Genomic DNA, 20,569 nt, shown 5'->3' on the forward strand with positions numbered 1-20,569 from the left:
GTCTTCTGTGTCCCACAGGTGCTCACTGATGACTCATAGCGGTTCGATGTCGCCCCCCAGTGGTGCTACCCGGTAGCTCTGCCGTGCCTCTGCAACAGCATCTATTTTTAATTCATTCAAAGCCAACAGCTCTGGATTAGAAACAAAACAAAACATCCCACACAAACTTGAATCAAGTGTGGTCAAATATGAGGAGTGTCCCGGAGGATGGAGAAGGTGGAAGGGAAGGAGAAGGAGATGGAGGGATGGAGAGAGGGGCGGAGGTTGGTGACACACATCAGGTTCGCTTTAAATAGCTCAGACACGACCAGAATAGCAGGGCGTCGCAGCAGGCAAGCTTCACCCAGCACCTTCTTCCAGGAGCCCAACATGTGACTGGAGACACGCACGGCCGCAAATATAACCGCATTAAAAACTCATAGGCTGCAAACACGACTCCATCCCTCCTGCACCTGCTTGCGTCCTTGAGACAGCACGAACCAGACGTTTAACTCTTCATGGGACTTTAACTGGTCCATTATAGAAGCCCCACCACCTCCTTTCTCTCTCCCTCTCTCTCCACGCACACACACACGCACACCTCTCCTCCACCGCTCCCCGCACAGCCGCAGTCCGCGGCGATGCGCCGTTAACGGCAGAGTCGCTCCGCGCACTATTCTCCTCGCATCCTCACCGCAGCTTCCAGGCAGAAAGGATCAGCATCCTCTTCCCGGGTTGCGTCTCTGTCCGCCGCTGCTGCCGCCGCTGCTGCCGCTGCCGCTGCCGCTGCTGCACCACCACCATCCTTCTCATGGCCAGACGAGGCTGCGGCGCTTCCATCTAGGCGGGAAGTCTCACCTCACCGAGTCAAGGTAGGAAGGAGATGACTGAGCATCCTTGACGTTCTCTCTCTCTCGACCATCTTTCGCTGACGTGGTTCGAGCCACAGCAGCGGGGAAAGCAGCGCCATATGGCCGGTAGCGTGAGATGGATGGAAGCTGGTGGGGTCAGGTTTTATACCTCCGTAACGGGTGCGGTATCTTCAGCCACGGAGAGCGGCGCTAGCTCTCTGAACGATTACCGGCACCGGTGAAGGTTTATCGACCCTCCGATCGAAAGTGTGGCCTGATGTGGGCTACAAAGCCTGCTGCGGGTCTCTATCATCCTTCCCCCGGTGCATCCATGAGTAAATAGAGCCTTTCACGTGTGCGGTGGAAGCCACAGGCCCGCCTCATAATAGCTTTACTGTTTACTTAGACAGAGACTATTTGCTGCAGGATTCTCAGTTTAATAGCAACGTGAGTGTGTGAGCGTGCGTTTGTGCGCAAGCGTGCGCTCCTGCATGATGTTCTTAGGTCTACTAGACAGCAACACTGAGCGTGTTTGTGTTGTCATAAAAACACACCATTGCAAAGAGCTGGCGAGAAGTAAATAGCAGTGGGGTTTTTGTCTTCAGTCCTAATATCAAGATAAATTGAGGAACACACACACACACACACACACACACACACACACACACAGACTTCATATGGTAAATTCTTTTCAGATCTCATTATAAGATAAGAACTTTATTCATCCTGTACTCGGGAAAAACAGCAGCATGGTGGGACAAAGTCAACAAAATATTGGGAGGACTTAAAAAAGATAAATAGACAAATTAAAAAATATATATATACAAAGTAGAAAATAATAAACAGGAAAAGTAAATACACAACTGCTAGTTGTCATATTGCAGACATGAATGGCAGTATGGTTGAAGTATTTTACAACAAAGTTCAGTGCTAAGATAAAATCACTAATCAACTCAATGTATAAATGCAGTGAACAGTGGAGCGGTGGTGTTTACCCTGGGATGTTTACCTGAGGCTGGCAGCTGAGGGGGGCAAGGATCTGCGGGAGCGCTCCTTCTTCTACTGAAGGTTATTATAGTGTTTGTGTGTGTTTCCAGACGGGGGGCACAATGAGTGAAGAGCCACCAGTCACCCCCAGCTGGCTGACCCCTGACCCCACATCATGGGCCAGTGGAGCAGGGGGGCCAATGGACAACAGCACCAGCCTGGCGACCTTTCCTGCCGAGGATTCCCTCCCGCCTAGCCAGCTGCCTCTGCTGGTCAACCCCTGGGACATAGTCCTGTGCTCCTCTGGGACCCTGATCGCCTGCGAGAACGCCTTGGTGGTTCTGGTGATCTGGCAGAACCCTGCGCTCCGAGCCCCCATGTTCCTGCTGATCGGAAGCCTGGCTCTGGCCGACCTGCTGGCCGGCCTGGGTCTGGTGCTTCACTTCACCTGTGCCTACTTGCTCCACTCCGACTCGGCTCAGTTGCTCACGGTGGGGCTGGTGGTGGCCTCCTTCTCCGCTTCCGTCTTCAGCCTGCTGGCCATCACGATTGACCGCTACCTGTCGCTGTACTATGCCCTCACCTACAACTCAGAGCGGACAGCAGCCTTCACCTACACCATGCTGGTGCTGCTGTGGGGTCTCTCCCTGTGTCTGGGCCTGCTGCCCGTCACGGGGGTCAACTGCCTGGCGGAGGAGGCTACATGCAGCGTTGTGCGGCCCCTGACTAAGAACAACATCGCTGTGCTGTCCGTGTCCTTCCTGCTGCTCTTCGGCCTCATGCTGCAACTCTATGTCCAGATCTGCAAGATCGTGATGCGTCACGCCCACCAGATCGCTCTCCAGCACCACTTTCTGGCGGCCACGCCCCACTACGTCACAACACGGAAGGGCGTTTCAACGCTAGCTATCATCCTGGGTACCTTTGCTGCTTGTTGGATGCCATTCACTGTCTACTCCCTGATCGCGGACTACACCTACCCTCCGCTCTACACTTACGCTACGCTGGTGCCCGCCACCTACAACTCTGTCATCAACCCGGTCATATACGCCTTCAGGAACCAGGAGATCCAGAAGGCGCTGTGGCTGGTATGCTGCGGCTGTGTGCCTGCCAGTGTGGCGCACCGTGCACGGACCCCTAGTGACGTGTGAGTGAGCAGACCCGGGTGAGAAGAGAGAGAGACGGCCTGGGTCAGCTCTGCTCCTCACTGGATGCGTCCGGTGTCCTGGCGAGTAGCAGCAGGGGAGACGAGGGGGCTCTGACAGAAGATGCTGCCGGCAGGAGCATCCACCTGAACGGGATGGATGTCAGTTTTCCTTTGTTACACGCACCACAGAGCAAGGTTTCTCACTGTCTTCCCCACTACAGGCGGCCATCACACATGCTGCACCCCCCCACTCCCTACCACCGTCCATGCCACGCCCTTCCTCTGTTCTGCAGAGGGCGCTGAATGCATCACATGTTCCATGCAGCAGCTGTATACGGAATGTGCATATAATTACCAGCACGGGAGCTTTGGCTGACACGTGCTTGTCTTTCTTTCAAACGGGGAGGGGTTTCTTTATATGCTTGCGTGCGTAAATGCGCACGACAGATGAACAAAGCAGCGGGAGACGCGCGAACGCACCGCGGAGGAGCAGGCAGGCATCTCCAGCGTGAAGCCCGTCTGGAGCAGCAGCATCCCGCCGCTCTGCTGCTGCACCCTGAACGTGCGTCGAAAGCTAAACAGCCTTGGAGAGCTAAAAATAGAGACCGTCTCTCTCTCACTCTCTCTCCCTGATCCGCGCCCCGCCTGCGTCCTACTCAGACGCCGAGAATGGGATTAAGCCGCGGCTGCTTCTTCTCCTCCCGGTTTACCCCGGTCCTCCCAGTCCTCCTAGTCCTTCTAGTCCTCCTGGTCCTCCTCGTCCTCCTGGTCCTTCTAGTCCTACTGGTCCTCTTGTTTCTCAATCTAGATTGAGCGTGAATGTGTTTTAATTCAGCTGGGAGACCCCCACCATTAACCTCCTCCTGCAATATTTATGATGATAAAATCCATGGGATTACGTAACATTCGATCCTTCATTTTGCTCTCTGACTTTCTGAATGTTTACATGTAACATTGTGTTAAAAATCCCACAAATTAAATAGTTTTTTTTTTATTAACTCAAATTAGGGATGCACGATATTGGATCATTTCCCGATATACAGTGTTTTACAACTGATTTGACCGATACTTGATGTAGTTAACAGCAAAGGAACGTAAGTAACAGATTATTAATGTTTAGTTAAACGTCAGTCAACAGCTCACTAAGCCATTCATTAATCATTTACTGATGTGTTTGTGTTAATTTTGTGGGTTACAGCAAAGCTGGACGATACATTTAGGGGAAGTTGAGAGGATTAAGGTTAATTCTTACAAGGATACATGTTCCCTCTTTACAATATGGCTCACAAAGTGTGTTAATTAATGCTTAATTACACTTAACTAAGGTCAGGTTCGGCAGACCTCTGACCAACACATATCTGTTACTACTCTTAAAGGGTAACCGATCTGTAAAAACAAATTTATTTCATTTTCACATTTTATACACATTAAGAAACACACGTAAATGTTACACGTTGTACGTAAAGTTACATATTTCTTAAATTCCAAAACATTTGAAAAGGACCATGAATCGTATATTTACCACATTGTTTTATCCGAGCAAAGAAAAGAATTGCTCGTGGGATTATTTCTATTATATTAAAAAATTACCAATACATGCCCATAGAAAACTATAATTTTATATTATTTGGGGTGGCCAACGCTACCTCAGCGGGAGGATCCTGAGCGAGTCAGATTAATTTCAAGTCCAATCATGAATCAAAACCTCCAAAATCTGTAAGGCTACACAAAATTCCTCTACAAAAATAGCAGTGGAATGTGTGATGCTATTTTTTTCCAGCCCTATGTGATCAAAATCAGTCCAAATGGGGTCAAAACCTCCCAATCTGGCAACTCTGCATCAGCGTTGGCATTCAGGATGGCCAGTTCCACCCTGGACACCCCTCTATCGCCACCTGAGATGATGACATACTGTTATGATCGTGCATCCCTAACACAAGTATATTGTCCCTTAAGGAATTAAGATGAAGTCGTTATCGGAATCTTCAATATATACACGAATGTATTTCCACTGGTTTGAGGTGTTTGTGCTTTAAAGAATCCGCACAACCACCTGATCTCTGCTCTGCATGCTATCAGTGTAATTTGCATGCAACAAGCACAAATTTCACCTCCCGAGTTCTGTGCGGTAGGTCACACGGTCAGCTGCAGGCCATGACCTGATGTCATCATGACCCCGATGATGTTGTTGTTAACTCCACATGTATTTAAAGAGCTAACGGATCACATTTGTAAAGTTTTACCGAGGCGTTCCGAGCCACTCCTGCTCTGAGTTAGTGTTTCGACACACACATGCAAGCTAAATCCTCCACATCCTGTCAGCAATAACTAGCCTTTGAGTGGTAGTTATGTGGGGTTTTTTATGTTTGTTTGTTTTTTAGAGGTGAAGCAATACTCAGACAGCAATAACATCCCACCATGATTTCTTCCTGCAGAGCGAAGCACCCAATATGGCCGCCGGGGTGGGGATGTGTTGTAATGAGCTAACAAGTGATGCTTCAGTGCTACATCATCACATAAGATAATCACGTCTGGGCTGGAAAACGGTGACACCACTGCCTCGTTGTTCTTGTCGTCGCCTCGGCCTTTTTGTGAGCATATGTAACCTGTTTTTTGGGACGGTGTGTGTGTGTGCGTGTGCGTGTGTTTTGTTTTTGTGTATATGGTTGCATGGCCTCAGAGTGTGTGTGTGCACGTGCGTTTGTGAGCCAGCAGATCATTATCTGTCTCCTTGTGATGTCGGGGGTGGGGGGCGGGGTAAAACAGGTTTAAAAGGAATGTTTAATTCCTGTAAACCCCTTGACCTTTGTGGATAATGCTGCCAGTCTTCCTGATGATTTCGGAGAGAAGTGGCCTCATGTTCGGCTTGTGTGGAGCTACTTTTCTTTTTTTTCCCTGCAGAGAGAGAGAGAGGACTAGGACATGGACGCTTCAGTACTTCAAGCCAAAGTGAAATGACTGAACTGGAATCCTAGTCTGACTGATTTTCATCTCCTCTGTATTGCTAATATTTTACTTTCAAATGAATCTGGTGATGGCAGGTGTCCGTTAAGTGACCTCGGAATGAAATCTATGAGCTAAAAACAGCCACTTCCACATATAAAGATGATGCTTCTCCGTTCTTCTTCCTCACTTCCTCTCAGCATTCCTGAGGTCGTGTTCAAAGGAGGCAAGGAAAGCATTTTCAAAGTATTGGAACGTGGCCTGTGTTATGTGAACTTGTGCACAGTGTCAGCCTGTAGTTATTCCATGAGCACTGACAGGCTGGCACATCACAAACCATCACAAACTCCTTTACCTTTGGAGAAAAGTCTATTTTGTTATATTCATTGAGAAGTTCTATTTTTTTCCACTTTAGTCCGTCCTGAATCCATTCAGATTCCGACGTTGTACAATATCATGGCGCTGTAAAGCTTTTTTCTGAATGTAGTAATAATCTAATTGTTCAAACCCCCCCCCCCCCCCCCCCACTCCTCTTGATTAGTTTCTGTAAATACGGCATGCTTCGGGGGGGGGCTCTCCATCACCATGCATGGTGCTACCAAAGTCTGAAGGATGAGTTTGGGTTGCACCATTGTTGTTTCTTCTCCACCTTGGCTGTTAATGTTCCGTAGAGTTATTCGCTTAAATATGCACCAGTTAGCTGGTTTTACGTCCGACTGAGTGGATTCAGCTGCAATGAAAACGTTATTGACAGTCAACAGTATCGAAGCTGCAAAGATGAGAGGTTTCACGCAGGTGCGAACAAGGGCTTTGTATTCAAGAATAGCAAAAGACTGTCTCTGTATTCACACACCTGTAACGGTTTCACAGTGGAACAAAGTTTTTTTTTTTTTTGTATGTGTAGCCAAGGATGGCGTCTTTCTGAAGGTTCCTAAACTAGAGCTAAATATCCGAACACTCAAGGGCCTGTGAATGTGTGTGTGTGTGAGTGAGTGTGTGAGCGTGTGTGTAAGGGGGAGGGGGTAGGGCTGGGTTGTGTGTGTGTGTGTGTGGGGGGGGGGGGGGGGCGCTACGGTAACCGCATCTTTTGTCGACGTAGTTTTCAATGTGAAATGCACTTTATTTTTTTGGGATGAAAAATGGCACAACAAAAATTATGTATCTGCAAAATGAAACGTATAAACGGATAATCAACATGCACTAACTTACTTAAGTGAGATATTGTTTAAAAAAAACAACAACAACAACAAAAAAATAATAATGTGTGAACGTGGTTGTCTATTTTTCCAAGGTGTTTAGCTGTACTTTTTATTGCTTTGGTTAGTTTCACTCAATTGAGAGATCTTGTTAATTTTTGTATTAAAAACAAATATGTGCTGTGCATAAAAACTCCTGCCTTGACTAATCTGTTCTCACCCTTTCGCACTCCTCCTCTGTTGCCCTGGCAACTCACTCCTTAGCTGTACTGTTACCATGGAAACTGAAAGTCTTAATGCCAGGTATGTGTCGTCCCTATGACGACAGAGGGGAACAGTTAAAAAAGACGCCATGATGCTCCAGTCATTATTTTATTTTTCTCCGGGTCAAAGGTTACAGAGCTCACACTAGCATATACACCCCCCCCCACCCCCACATCCCCCCCCCCCCCAAAAAAAATTCCCACACAGATGGCTCATCAATTATCATATTTATCATCAATAAGACTTTTTACACTCTCATCCATCTTCACCACTGCATTTCGTCACCGCCTTCCAGTTAGTTGTGTTCTACATCATCTATGTTTCAGTAAAAAAAGACAAGAACAGTGGTTAGCCCAAGAGGGAGGGTCCTAGTTCGTCTAAAGCTCTCAAGCCTGGAATATACATGAAATAAGCACCTTCACAGGGTGTCTAGAGTGTTGTACACAAACATCCACCGGGGTGTATTCACAGTGCTGGACGTGAAGGTTTCGGAGTGACAGTACAGGATGAGTCTCTTTACAGTGTTTATGCAGCTTGAATACACCCCCAACTCCAACCACCCCACCCCCCCATCCATATCTCCAGTTTTTGGAACAGTCAGCTTATATCAACCTACAGCATGTGATCGTGTGTTTAAAGTGTGTGACAGCGTGTGATACAGCGGGCATTCTTTCAAGTGAGTGGAAGATCGTGTGTCTCCAGTGTGTGTTAATCGGACCAGTCGTTGTCCTCTAACTCGGAGTCGTCCTCCGAGTCGGAGTATTCCACAGCGATGCGTCGGGAGAGGATGGTGGCCACGTCGTTCCCCACCGGCTCCCTCTTGGCCTGCTGCTCCTGTTGTTCCTGCACCTTCTTCAGTTGGATGCCTGCGGGACGAAGGGACACAGAAACGCTTTTAGCTGGCAAACTGGCTTCAAACGTGCTGCCACACACGTCAGCGGTGTATCTCTCTTTAGAGGTTGAGTGACAGCTGTTCATCCAAAGGTGTGTATTTGCACCGTGATCACAAGCAAACCCAGAGGCCTGTTTCTGAGCAACTGAATTAGAAGATCATGTTTTGTTTTTGTTTGTTTGTTTGTTTTAAATCAAACAGAACAAACAACCAGAAAAACACTCTTTGATTGTCTGGAACCGTTTCAAGAAGAGAAAATCTGAAATAAAATTTGAACTTTTGACTGACCGCAGATATGCAAGACTTTTGAAATCGATTAGTCACACAAAGCATTTACTTCTACATAAACTATTAAGAAAAAAAACTTCTTAAAAACATTTTTGGTTGCAATATTACGTAGCTTCCACTAATGATGCTGCATTGGCGGTGATAAGCATCCAAAACACTTCTTTCCATTTCAGACTTGGTTTTCTGGGATACACGGGAATGTCAGACAACCCGTATAAAAACAAATAATAATCTATAAAACTTGTACATTTGTCATTTCTAGGCCACTTCCTGTCACATCTCTACATTTTCCAACTCAATGTTACTCACAAAAACATTTGACGATAGTTTGGTTTTGATTCTAATTCAATGTACAGTGATAGCTGGATCTCCATTGTTTAGAGGGTTGGGCCGCTGATCCATGAGCCTCCAACATCTTCTGTTTGAGTCTATTAGAGGATCTTTATTCTAACAATCTTGTTGATTATTCCTTATAAATGCAAAAAAACCCAAAATATTCCCAAAACTACTCAAACTAAAGCATTAAAATACTTTGTAATACACAGCTGAACTCTGACTTCTACGAGTGTAACATACTAATGATTTACTATTCCCTTTTTTTACAGGAATGCTTGTTTTTACATGCATTTCTGTGTGCTGACTCAGAATCCTGTGTTGGTTTTAATCCTGTTCTATGTACCACTGAGGGGACAAACTCAACGCACTCGACTGTTGTGCGATTACAAAGTCAAATTATGTGTATTAAAAAATGTTACAAAGAATTATAGAAATGCATTTAACTAAAAACTGTTTTGTTAAAAGAAATATTTTAGTCACAACACACACACACACACACACACACACACACACACACACACACAAACACTTACCCATCCTTATGGCAGCGAGAAGATCACTGCGGGCATCATTGACCACAGAGGTCTCAACGGGTGCGGAGGAAGACATCTTGTGGGTGGTGGAGTGGGAGGCACCAGCTGAAACAGGAGGAGGTGGAGGACCAGGAGGAGGCGGAGCTGCCTGGCCCCCAGACACAGGTGGCGGAGGTGGCGCGTACATTCCTGTGCCAGCCATCGGCCCAGGCATTGGACCTCCAGGAGGTGAGGCAAATGCCGTTTGGACGGAGGGGATGAGAGGGGCTGGGGGAGGAGGGGGGGGGCCGGTGTTGGCGTAGCCGTCCATGCTGCGAGAAGACGCAGGAAGAGAGGGCACAATCAGGGTGTGTATTCAGTTTTGTCATCATAAAGATAGCGCCGGGTCAACAAAGTGGAGCATTCAAATAGTTACCCACTAGGGGGCAGCATGAACTCAAAATTGGCTTTGACTTCACTCAGTGTTGTTGAATTATTACATCGGAATATTCATGACTCACCAGAAAAGTTGTAAAACAAAAACAAAATCAATGATCAATTACTAGTATTTGTTGCTGATTGTTGTACGTTTGTGCACCTACAGCTGTCAGCGCTTACAGGAATTACTGCAGCGGAAAGTAGAATAGCAACAAAAAAGAGAAGATAAATGTAGTAAGGACACGTGATTGGCCTGGATGTTTACCTGTAGTCCAAAGGTGGGAGGGACATGGAGCCCCCGTTCATAGCCTCGCTGGGCGGAGGAGGCAGCGGGACCTGGTGGTGATGGGAACGCCCCAGCGTGCCACCCTGATAGGCCATGGCCCTGCCCCTGTTGTCATGCTCGCTCCCTCCGCGAGCAGCGTGCCCCGCTGCCATCTGAGCAGCCAAGACACTGGGTGGCGGCCCAGAGTAGGTGTGGGCGTGGCCAGCATGGTTCATGGCATTGGGGTAATGATGCAGATCGGGACCATGACCCCTGACAGAGGCAGAGGGATGAATGGTGAGATACAAAAGAAGAGACACACAGTCCATTTCCGCATGTGTGTGTGTGTGTGTGTGTGTTCACCTGTTCTCTGGTGACATTGAGCCCTCAGATGAAGCCCCTCTGTCTCTGTGGATGGTGTGTCGATGGTCCGGCCTCAGCTCTTTATCCAGAGCCATCATGTTCCACTCCTGTCGGCGGTTCCTCGCCTTGCGCACCTTCTTCACCTCCCTCTGTAATGTCCCATCAACACAACGCCTCTGCTCCTGAGAAACAGATACAAGACAGCATTTAGACCATCATATACATGGGCACTCTAGGAAGGGGCTGTTTTGGTGCTGTTCTGTGTACCATCATCATCACCATCATCATCATCATCGTCTCTCTATTGTGGTGTAGTAAAGTTTAACATAACCAGACAGAATTGTACCTTCTGCTTCCTCTTTTCTTTCCTCTTGTCCTCTGTGTCCTGCAGCATCTTTTCCTTCCACAGGTCAAAGAAGTAGGACGGGTCGGTGTAGAACTTAAGTGCTTCCTTGTGGTCGTCCCTACAGACACAGAGAGGGTTGTACAGGTAAGTAAAGGGCTTTAAGTAATTTGAGTGGGTGTATTTTCTTGGTTTTAAACCAAATCAAAAGCTAGAGAGGGAAGAGGAGGATAAACGAGCTATGAATACTGCAGGAGGACGAGGCTGATGGAAGAACAAGGCAGGAAATTATGAGTTGGGATCTTCCATCGCAGAGACAGTCTAACAAGAGACGACAGGAGGAAACATAGAGAGGCGGGGAGATGGGCAGGCTGGAGACGGAGAGAGTTAAGTGTGGTATGCTGTCAGGATTAGGAGTTAGATTCCACCGGAGACCACAACGCTAAATATGTAATGCACTGAGGAAGCGCTTGATAAAAGCAGCGGCCAAATAGGAAAAGGAAACGTGCACGTTGGTCAGAAATACAATAAAACCTACTCAAGAACGTTCAACATTGTTAATTACTCTCATTTTCATCATCATTTTTGGCAAAGGTTCAAGCAAAACTATTGAACAGAGTTTGGTGGCAACAGGTGATTTGTCTATTTCATGCCGACAAGAGAGATAAATAACTAATTATGGCATGAAGTATTCATACATTACAATAAACTATATTATGTAATTAAGTTAATATAGAACTGCTATTTAACGGACATGTCAAAATGTTATTGTCTGGAGAATGACGATCAGATGCTTGTCCCTGAAAAATGTCGCAAAGACTTTGAAGGAATTTAGGAAAAGTTACACCCCTGTTCTTGAATTATGGTGTTGAATAAAGGCCAGGAAACATTATGATGTCACAGGGAGGTTGACCTTGATTCTCTGTTTTACGACCACGAAAATGATTTGCTGTTGAATGACAGCCACACACGACCTGCAACAAATGTTGTGATTTAATTTGACTGAAAATGATACACGTGAAAAAAGCCGCTGTCATGGAGGTGATGTGAGTGCAGTAAAACACCAACCTGTAAGGCGAGAGGATGTTGAGCGGAGGTGGCTTGTCGCTCACGTTGTACATCTCTCTGACCGGATTGGGCACGCTGCTCTTGGACACCACCTGCTGGTCCTGAGTGGTAGAGCTCTTGAAGGCTTTTCGCATGTTGATGTCTTGCAGGGAAACTAGACAAAAACAAGGAGAGAGAGACTTTTAATGACTGGAAAAGAGGTGATGAAATAAAAATCTAAAATGAAAAAAAAAAAAGGTGAAAAAAATCCACAACGTCCAGAAGGAAGACAGCGTGAGGCAGACGGCACTTGTGACCCACCTTCCTCCACGGTGGAGTCCAGCTGTGTGACTTTGACTGCCAGACGGTCGATGCGGTCCTGGAGAGAGTTGGCACGCAGATAGAAGGTGTTGGCCTCGTTAAACAGCTCGCCAAATATGTCCTCCGCATGTTTACCTGATGAAGAAGAGGGGAGACAGAGCAGATGACAAACAGAGAAAGAAACTTGTTATCATTGTCTTGAGCTGCAGAGACTGAGGAATCAATACAGTCAATAACGGAGTGGTCATGTGACATGATGTGAAACTGGAGTCTTGCAGTTTGCTGGAAACTGTCTCACATAACTAAATATAGAATAAATATACAGAACAGACTCTTGGGCTAGGAGAAATGCTGCTTCAACGTCTACGAAAACACGAATGACATTCTCGTCTCCTTCAGCTGTTGCTGCTTCATTTGTACGTCAGCAACACACCTATTCTGCATTTTAAAGTCAATGAATCCTGGAATTTTACATTCAAGAAACGTAAAATACAACCTGAGAAGCTGGAAGCTGGTTAAGAAGCAGGGCTCCAACACATTTGTATCAAATAAACTGGTATTAAAATAAACTGGTAATAACCAAAAGAGCTGTTTCTCTGTCGATCTTCACTGAACCACATACACTCGAACATACAAGCATTCGTGAGGTTTTTTTCCATGACTTGTCCAAATTTTTCAGCCTTCATGCATTTTTCAAAATCTTTTACAGGCAGGGAAATTGTTCTTCTCATATTCCGTGACTTTTCTTTTCTTTTTAACCCTATGAAACCAGAAGAAGACGAAAAGACACAAACAAACATAACTAGAGTGAAGCGTGGAAGACTTTTAAATGAACACAAGCAACTAACAATCAAGCAGGAATAAGGGGTCACCCCTCGGTCCTGCGCATGAGCTTCCAGTCCTGTCAATCAAAATGAGCAGCACTGATTATCCTTCTTACTCTAAACCTCTGATCATCAGTTCCAGATTCAAGCATGGACCACAAATTCTGACATGATCTTCTACCAAACGGATCCACAAACCTTCTTCATGGATAATGAACATCTTGCTTTGGTTGTTACTCCTGTGTTTTGGGCTTTGAAATGTTTATAGGCAGGTTATTAGTGTAACACAACTGGCCAGAGTTAATAAGGCTGCAAACGCCAGCCTCAAGGAATCTTAGTGCAGGGTAAATGAGGCTCAAATGAGATAGCCAAGCATGGATTCCAACAAAGAAATATAGAAAATCAAAGATAATAACCAGCCACACCTGTAGGACTTGTGTCAAAACACTGTTTATGTACAGAACGGGGTGTGTAAAAAGGAGACATGGAGCACCACTACAAACATACGCTGTAGGCTATTTTTGTCCCTCCTGCTGACAGGATGGTCTGAAGGAAAATATTTAGAGGAAGGAAGAACCAAAGATCCGGCACGCTGAACTTTGACCTCTCTTGAAGATTCTTATGGTTGCCTCACGCACATATGCACACACACATGTGCACACAGACATGTGTATGTAGTGGGGGCTTGGCCCCTTAGGCGTGTGTGTGCATTTATATATAACCCACACAGCTGCTGTTGGAAGGTCCACGCCCTACATATGAACTCAACACAATAAGAGGCAGGCAACAAATGAATATGACGGGTCAAAATCAACAGAGAACAGGATGGCTTTGAGTGTATGGGCCCAGAAATATGTGTGTGTGTGTGTGTGTGTGTGTGTGTGTGTGTGTGTGTGTGTGTGTGTGTGTGTGTGTTTGAGCTGAGGAAAACGGGTGTAACTGAGGATAAATCGATGACAGAGGACGCCCCTGTCTATGGAAGGACATGGGAATGGAAGACGGATGAAAAGATAAATGTCCTTGCTGTTGTAATCGCTCACAGTTACACTGAGGATCAATATAAAACACATTTGCACACAAACAGTTAACACAGATCTGCTGCTCCAACACACACACACAACCACACACATATACACACATGCACACACTGTATATGTCACATTGCACACAGCTGTCCAGATAAATTCATTTGCGCAGGACTATCTAAAAGGATTACATTTCAGCTCCATGTACAACGCTGACGCCGCTTAAGCCCACTGCTAGCCTAGTGACCCCCTCCAGCCACGTAACCATGGCAACACTCAAATCAATCACAGCTTCAGGACTGATGATGAAAGCATGTGATCTTGTCCTATAACAAAGAGACAACACACAGCGCAGACAGACGTCACGGTGAAGTTATCAGGGATGAATAGCCCGCAGAGATTGAAAATTCTCTTTGAAACTACACACTAACACTATATGTTTCTACATTTGCAAACTTTCTGTGTGTGTGTGTGTGTGTGTGTGAGAGAGAGAGAGAGAGAGAGAGAGAGAGAGAGAGAGAGAAAGGGAGAGATGTGAGCGTTATGTGTGTCTTACTCAGGCTGCTGAGCTGACGGATGATGGCTGAGAGTGTGTTGTTCATCACACACTCCAGCTCACTGCCGATGCCATCAGGGAGCTCCCCTCGGCAGAGGTGACGGGGCTCGATGTTCCTCTTCACCAGCGGCATGGCGAGGCCTCCTTGCACCCCTCAAAAACTGTGTGAAAACACACATAAACACACACTTTCAGGTATAGTCGTATCCTGATAAGAGACACTGGCGTTGGCAACCTGCGGTTCCACTGAGGTGTAAATGAGTAAGACAATGAAAGTCCACCAGCTATGGGAGCAAAAGCATGGTGTTCCAACAGCAGTACACAGTCGTCATTATTACATTATGACGCCAGTTCAAGTTCAAGTCATTACTACATTATTACACGAGTACTCATGGGTCAAACAACCCATTCCACTCGTTATTATTTCATTTTGATCTCAACTGCTTAGAAACATGCATAGAAACCAGCCCTGGGGTAAATTCATAAAGACATCACTGGTCTCCACAGAACCGCTTCTGCTCCAGTGAAATAAAAAAAAAAAAGATTTCCCATGTAATCAGGCAAAATTATCTTTTCGCTCATCAATTCTGTTTCTAATTTGCAGTAACATGAAGACATTTGTCTATGATGCCTTTCAGTCTTCCAAATCAAGAAGAGAGAGCTGTCTGTTAGGCATGTGATGGGGGACGCTGGCACTGAATCTCTTTGAAGTGTGCATGCATGTGCACGCATGCACGTGCACACACACACGCGCGCACACACACACGCACACACACACGCACACACACACACACAAAAGAAAAACATTCTGAAATAAGCCAATATATTATATATGCAGTTTCCTTCTAAAAGAAGAAGAGGCTAATAAATTAAAAGACCAATAGCTGACAACACCAATGACGTGCCCATATTATTGCATCCCTGATTATTACTGTAGTTCCTGATGTTTTCTTAAAAGGGTTAAATACAATTACATTACAGAATTTAACTTCAGAAACAGTGTCATAACCCTCTAATTTTGATGAATTACTGCATAAAACAAACAATAATCATTGAAACATACTTACACAATTCATTCCCGGGTACTGAGTCAGTAGCACTAGTTTACACTGATGTCAATGACAAGGCACTGTAACACTGTGCTTGGGTTTCCCAGTTCTGAATAAATCTCTAAATGCAGGTATTTAACTCTAATTGTATCAGATTGTGTGATGTTCCTGTATTCTATCTGTAAGTAAAAACATTACGCTGGGTGCAACAACAATGATGAGCAACAGTGTGTAAAAGCCAGAAGTCTTGCGGTGACCAGCAGAGATTAAGGCATTAGGGGTAGAAGATCCAGCCTGCCAGCTAATCCCAGGCCAGCTTGTCACTGGCCCAGCTGGAATCCTGGCCAAAACACAGACTCATGGATACTGTCAAACACCAGAAAATGACGTCAAACACCAAAGTCAAACGAGAATTTTCACAAACAAATTCCAAGACTAACACAGAAAGAGCAGTTTTCATAAGAGATAATACAGAATTTTACTTCCCCTCAACTCTTAATCTGAAGACCTGGAGCAAACCTCTCGAGGGCTGGGATCAGATCCTCTCTTTAGTTCAAAGTAATACTGACAATTACAGAAAACAAGACAAAGCTCAGGGTACATCAGAGCAGCCAACTTATCAGCCCTTCTTCCTGCTTCCTGTTTTTGTGGCCTCAGCTTGGATCCTGTTTCCTGGTCCCCCCTGTGTCACATCTCTCCTTCCCGTCTGAACAATACCCGCTGTGGCTCGGGAAGAAACCGGGAGGACAAACAGAAAAGACAGATGGAAACCTGCTAACATTCCATTCAACTTGGAAAGACACTTCACCCAAAAGGTGTACTTTGCCTCACAAATAAGTGTCTTAATGCTCACAGAGATGTTTTTCCCTTTCGCACCACTTTACTCAAAAAAACGCGGTAAGCTAGTTGCTGTAACAGCACATGAAGCAACAAAACAACACCAAAAGTGTTTACAAACTCTGACGGTGTTCTCCAGTGTAAACTTCATCTTTATCCAGCCGAATGCTCAGTAATTCACGCACTCTTTGATTTGAGCTAAAACCGAACAAACTGTTAACACAGTTTAGCACTGTAGCTATTGTTAGCCACCAGTCGTCGTGAGCTTCAAGCTAAATATATGTGGCAGGCTCTTCCCACATTCTGGAGTCACAAAGAAGTAATTCAGGGGGGGAAACAGCTTTGCGAGCTCAAGACACTTATTTAGAGTACTTGAAAGGCAAAAAAAACCAACACTTTTTAGGCGAAGTATCAGTTTCATTTTTAGCTTAACAGGTTGAATCTTTCATTCAGTTCCAGTGTTTACTGTGTAGCCACATCAAGAAACGACTTCAAAGAAAACCAGGATGGCGAGACACTGGTGCTCTGGCTGTGTGACAAATGCCTATTAATAGCCTACAGGTATTAATACTCTTTATATTTACTGTACAATCCAAAACTTGTAGGTACTCCTTTCTGATCACAGAGAATATAGAGAAAATTTTACAATCCCATCACAGTTAAAGTGTTTTTCACCATTTTCATTTACAAACAGAGAGATGAAAGTTGTGCTAGCAGCATCTCAACAGGAAACCACTGTAATTATAGATTGTGTCATCTCAGCTGTCCGAGCCAGAAAAGAGACACTTGTGTTCATGGAGGCCAATTCCCACCAGCAGAGTCCTCATCTGGCCTCATTTTCTCAACCAGAGACCTCCCCCCTGCCAATCTCGACAGCCCCTTGCAGCTAAGAGAAAACAAAAGGTAGAATTACACTAATTTAAAAAAACAGTGCTGCACAGATTGACCAGCGTGAGTATAGATTTGCTAACGCAGAGGAAGAGGGCGATGCAAATGAGTAGACTGCATGTTTTTGGGTTTTACCGTCTGGCCCGGCATGACAATCACATCAATGAGGCGAAATAATGAGCTACTGGCGGCGAGCAGGAGGAGGGATGGCCCTCGTCTGCTTGTGAGAAATGAAGGGAAAGACGGGGAAAAGGAGGGTGCATGCGAGACAGTTAAGAGTGTGTCATAGGAAGAGAAAGTGTATGTGTGTGCGTGTGTGTGTGCAAAAAAGAAAAAGGTTGTGTGTGACATTAAGAGGTGGACAAAGTGTGTGTGTGTGTGTGTGTGTGTGTTTATGTGTGTGTTTGGGGGTAATGGGGGAGGGGTAGAAACAGGGACCTCAGGGAAGCCGCTGAAAGGTTCCTGGGACAATAGAGCTCCGTTCACACGGCAACAGCTCCAGCTCTCCCATGCATCCTCTCCCTCCTCCTCCTCTTGCTCCTCTTCCTCGACCTTCTTTAAGCCCCCCAGAAGAGAGCATGAAGCAAGAGAGTAGTCCTGCTTCATGCTCTTCTCAACCAGAGATGAGAGTGGGAGGCAAAAAAAAAAAAAAAAAAAGGGGGAGCATGAAGCCTGAGCTCCACAACTTCCCAGTTTGGATGCTCTGATTATTCCAACATGCAGTTAGGGTTGGACATTCACAACATGGCACAAACACACATAAACACGCCAGGTAGCCTCTCCACCGTGCCATTACTGCATATTTACGATCCCATCAGGAAGCAGGAATGTTTCTGATGGTCTGAGGGGTGACATTGAAGCTGAAGCACACTTCCCCATGTCACTCCCACAGAACACCCACATGACTACGCAGACACAGAAGAGGCCTTCACTTCAGATGTGAGGACTCCATTAAGATCCTGAAAGGGGAGTCATTACCAATTTATGAGCTGAGTACGGCTTCTTGTATTGCACGCTGTTTTGCTTATTCCGATGTTATGAATAATGCAGTTTGGATTACGTCAGGTCACTATGCCCTAAATATGATGTCAAAAATTCCTTCTGCACCAGGAATGGTTTCACAGTAGTGAAACATTCATCATATTGTCTCCAGGAAGGTACAGTAGTGAGTCCTTCACTGCACTGGGGAGAGTAGGACCTCCAATGACCGTGTATCTGCTAAGATTGGGCAACAATTCTGTACTCACTGCAAAATTCATAAGCACTGAGTAAAAAGAGACACAAATATAGGGATAAGATTTAGGATCAAAGTAGAACAGTTATTGAATATGCTAATTAGAACACGTATTATTATTATTATTATTCTGACATACTGTACTTCATAATGGAAAAAAATCTTTGTTCTTATTTCAACTATTAACACACACTTTCCAGCACGTTGTCATGAAACATCATCATACGGGCAGCGGTCGTTTACTCAAGAGGCCGACCAAAACAGATAATGGATATAAGAAAATTCTGGTCTTGATCTATCGGCCAAAATGTATATTTTAATTTTCTTGCAATGTTCCCTCAAATGTGGATGCAATATAACGTATAGTTTAACAATAAAAATCTGTTCACAGAGTAGGGACATTACTTCATATGTTGTAATAACTAGAACACGACCCACACAATATTTTAAAGCCACTAGTACCAATATTAGGAAGTGAAAAAGTCTGAAAACATTGTATCAGACAGAATTCATTCTGCTATGATCCTTCAAATGTAGTTATCATTAACTTAAGACAAGAATTTATTATGGAAGCAGGATTGTTTACAGTTAGAAAAAGCCTTGTCCAAAAGTGACATCCCTTGGAGTTCAGTGATTATACATTAACCTCAGAATGATTTTTCTGAATTATTATCTATAATTCAGACAATGTGTATGGCTAGATTCATGAGAGGGCAACATTATTGGGCATAACAAATATCAGTCGGTTGATCAATGTCACTTACAAAATGTGGTCACAATCAAGTCATAAAAACAGTGTTTGTTAGTGAGAGCTTTACTGTCTGACATGAAAGCTATAAGTTGCTACCGGTCAGATGTAGATCATTTAGCAACACTATATTTTAAAGGACTCCTTTTCAATCTTTCCTGTTCAACTATCATTCTAAAAAGTTATCAATCGATTAAGCGAAACAGCATAGTTGCAGCCGTTGGGAATTCTTCGCGAATGCATTATGAATAAACCATAGCTAAGGTGTTAAAATTGATCGTTCCACTATCTTAGGATATCCGCTTAGCCTTTTTATTATATAATGTAATCACATGAATGTCATGCTGAAGTTGCTGTTTCATGCCCAGAAATTCTCACATCAACCGCTCTCACTCTTTTCTCTCTATCTCATACATACACATACACGCACGCGCACGAATACACTCCCTCTCTCTCTCTCTCACACACACACACACACACACACACACACACACACACACGCACACGTACTGGATACACGCACAGGCGTGAACTAATGGCAACCGCGATCAATCAGTGTTCCGCACCGTCGCTTCTCGTATGTGATGGACTGACCCACATCTGTTCCGCTACTCGGTATTTCAGTCGGGAATTTTCACCCAAAAATCCAACCGGCTGTTTTCTGTCTAGGCGCCTGTCAGACTGGTTCATACGCCGGTGTACAGCCAACATTAATTATGCGGTCAAATAAGATGTAAAGTTAGCCATTGTGGGGGAAAACCCCGTAAGTGTTTAAAGCTAACATGTTATCATCCTCAACTGGGGGTCCGCTTCAACTGACCACTTGGTTAGCTAGCTCAGTCCACTGGTCGACTTCTTAGTTTCAGATAAGATTACAGCCAACTGAAATAACCTCATTATTTTCTGCATTTTAATAAGAGCTGACATTATATCAAAAAAGTATAACAAGGCCCTCACCAGTAGTTGAAATATTAGAGGAAATCAGACCGTCCGCATGTCCCGTTAGATACTCCTATTAGCACTGCCATCCTCTGTCCCCCAGCCCGTCTGGCCACTCCGGGGGAGAAAAAAATCCTTTGAGGACAGTGACGCGCCTACCAGCCGTATCCACCAATCACATCCTGGAATTTGGGATTTAACCCTTGACAGACATTGGCAGGAACCAATTGAATCCGTAGCAAGGAATGATGGACAGGGTGACTCCCCAGCTCGAGTGCGGTGTTGCGAATTGGGGGG

At 45.2% G+C, this 20,569-nt stretch overlaps 2 protein-coding genes across 3 annotated transcripts; one reads left to right on the forward strand and one right to left on the reverse strand.

The window, feature by feature from the left end:
- The first annotated feature begins 22 nt into the window (after window positions 1–22).
- On the forward strand, window positions 23–6,910 carry gpr12 (G protein-coupled receptor 12). 2 transcript variants are annotated; one of them, XR_015110820.1, is made up of 3 exons: window positions 23–851; window positions 1,928–5,555; window positions 5,866–6,910. XR_015110820.1 is itself a non-coding variant. In XM_086190819.1 (2 exons), exon 2 carries the CDS (start codon window positions 1,940–1,942, stop codon window positions 2,966–2,968), a length of 1,029 nt encoding a protein of 342 aa, XP_086046945.1. In that variant the 5' UTR covers window positions 23–851; window positions 1,928–1,939; the 3' UTR covers window positions 2,969–5,710. The 2 variants fall into 2 exon arrangements, 1 of the variants encoding a protein (XP_086046945.1); XM_086190819.1 differs by lacking the exon at window positions 5,866–6,910 and having other exon boundaries at window positions 1,928–5,710.
- A 650-nt stretch (window positions 6,911–7,560) lies between these two features.
- Window positions 7,561–20,419, reverse strand: wasf3b (WASP family member 3b). The gene is made up of 9 exons (XM_086190940.1): window positions 20,291–20,419; window positions 14,578–14,738; window positions 12,173–12,307; window positions 11,873–12,026; window positions 10,808–10,925; window positions 10,462–10,643; window positions 10,099–10,371; window positions 9,417–9,727; window positions 7,561–8,233 (listed from the first exon to the last, which is right to left on the reverse strand). The coding sequence occupies exons 2-9, from the start codon at window positions 14,708–14,710 to the stop codon at window positions 8,076–8,078; spliced, it is 1,464 nt and encodes a 487-aa protein (XP_086047066.1). The 5' UTR covers window positions 14,711–14,738; window positions 20,291–20,419; the 3' UTR covers window positions 7,561–8,075.
- Between the last annotated feature and the right edge of the window lie 150 nt (window positions 20,420–20,569).

Source organism: Aulostomus chinensis, chromosome 21 (genome assembly GCF_037954235.1).
Source record: "Aulostomus chinensis isolate RoL2024-O1b breed Wild chromosome 21, RoL_Achi_v1.0, whole genome shotgun sequence".
In the NCBI taxonomy this organism is placed as follows: domain Eukaryota; kingdom Metazoa; phylum Chordata; class Actinopteri; order Syngnathiformes; family Aulostomidae; genus Aulostomus; species Aulostomus chinensis.

What these genes read in the sequence shown, in the direction of transcription:
- wasf3b (XM_086190940.1), bottom strand. Translation starts at nt 14,710, where the DNA reads ATGCCGCTGGTGAAGAGGAACATCGAGCCCCGTCACCTCTGCCGAGGG. An exon ending in CTCCCACCTTTGGACTACAG is followed by an intron (nt 9,728 to 10,098) that starts GTAAACATCCAG and finishes GTCTTCTCGCAG; the next exon opens with CATGGACGGCTACGCCAACA. An exon ending in TCTCGCTGCCATAAGGATGG is followed by an intron (nt 8,234 to 9,416) that starts GTAAGTGTTTGT and finishes TTCGTCCCGCAG; the next exon opens with GCATCCAACTGAAGAAGGTG.
- gpr12 (XM_086190819.1), top strand. Translation starts at nt 1,940, where the DNA reads ATGAGTGAAGAGCCACCAGTCACCCCCAGCTGGCTGACCCCTGACCCC.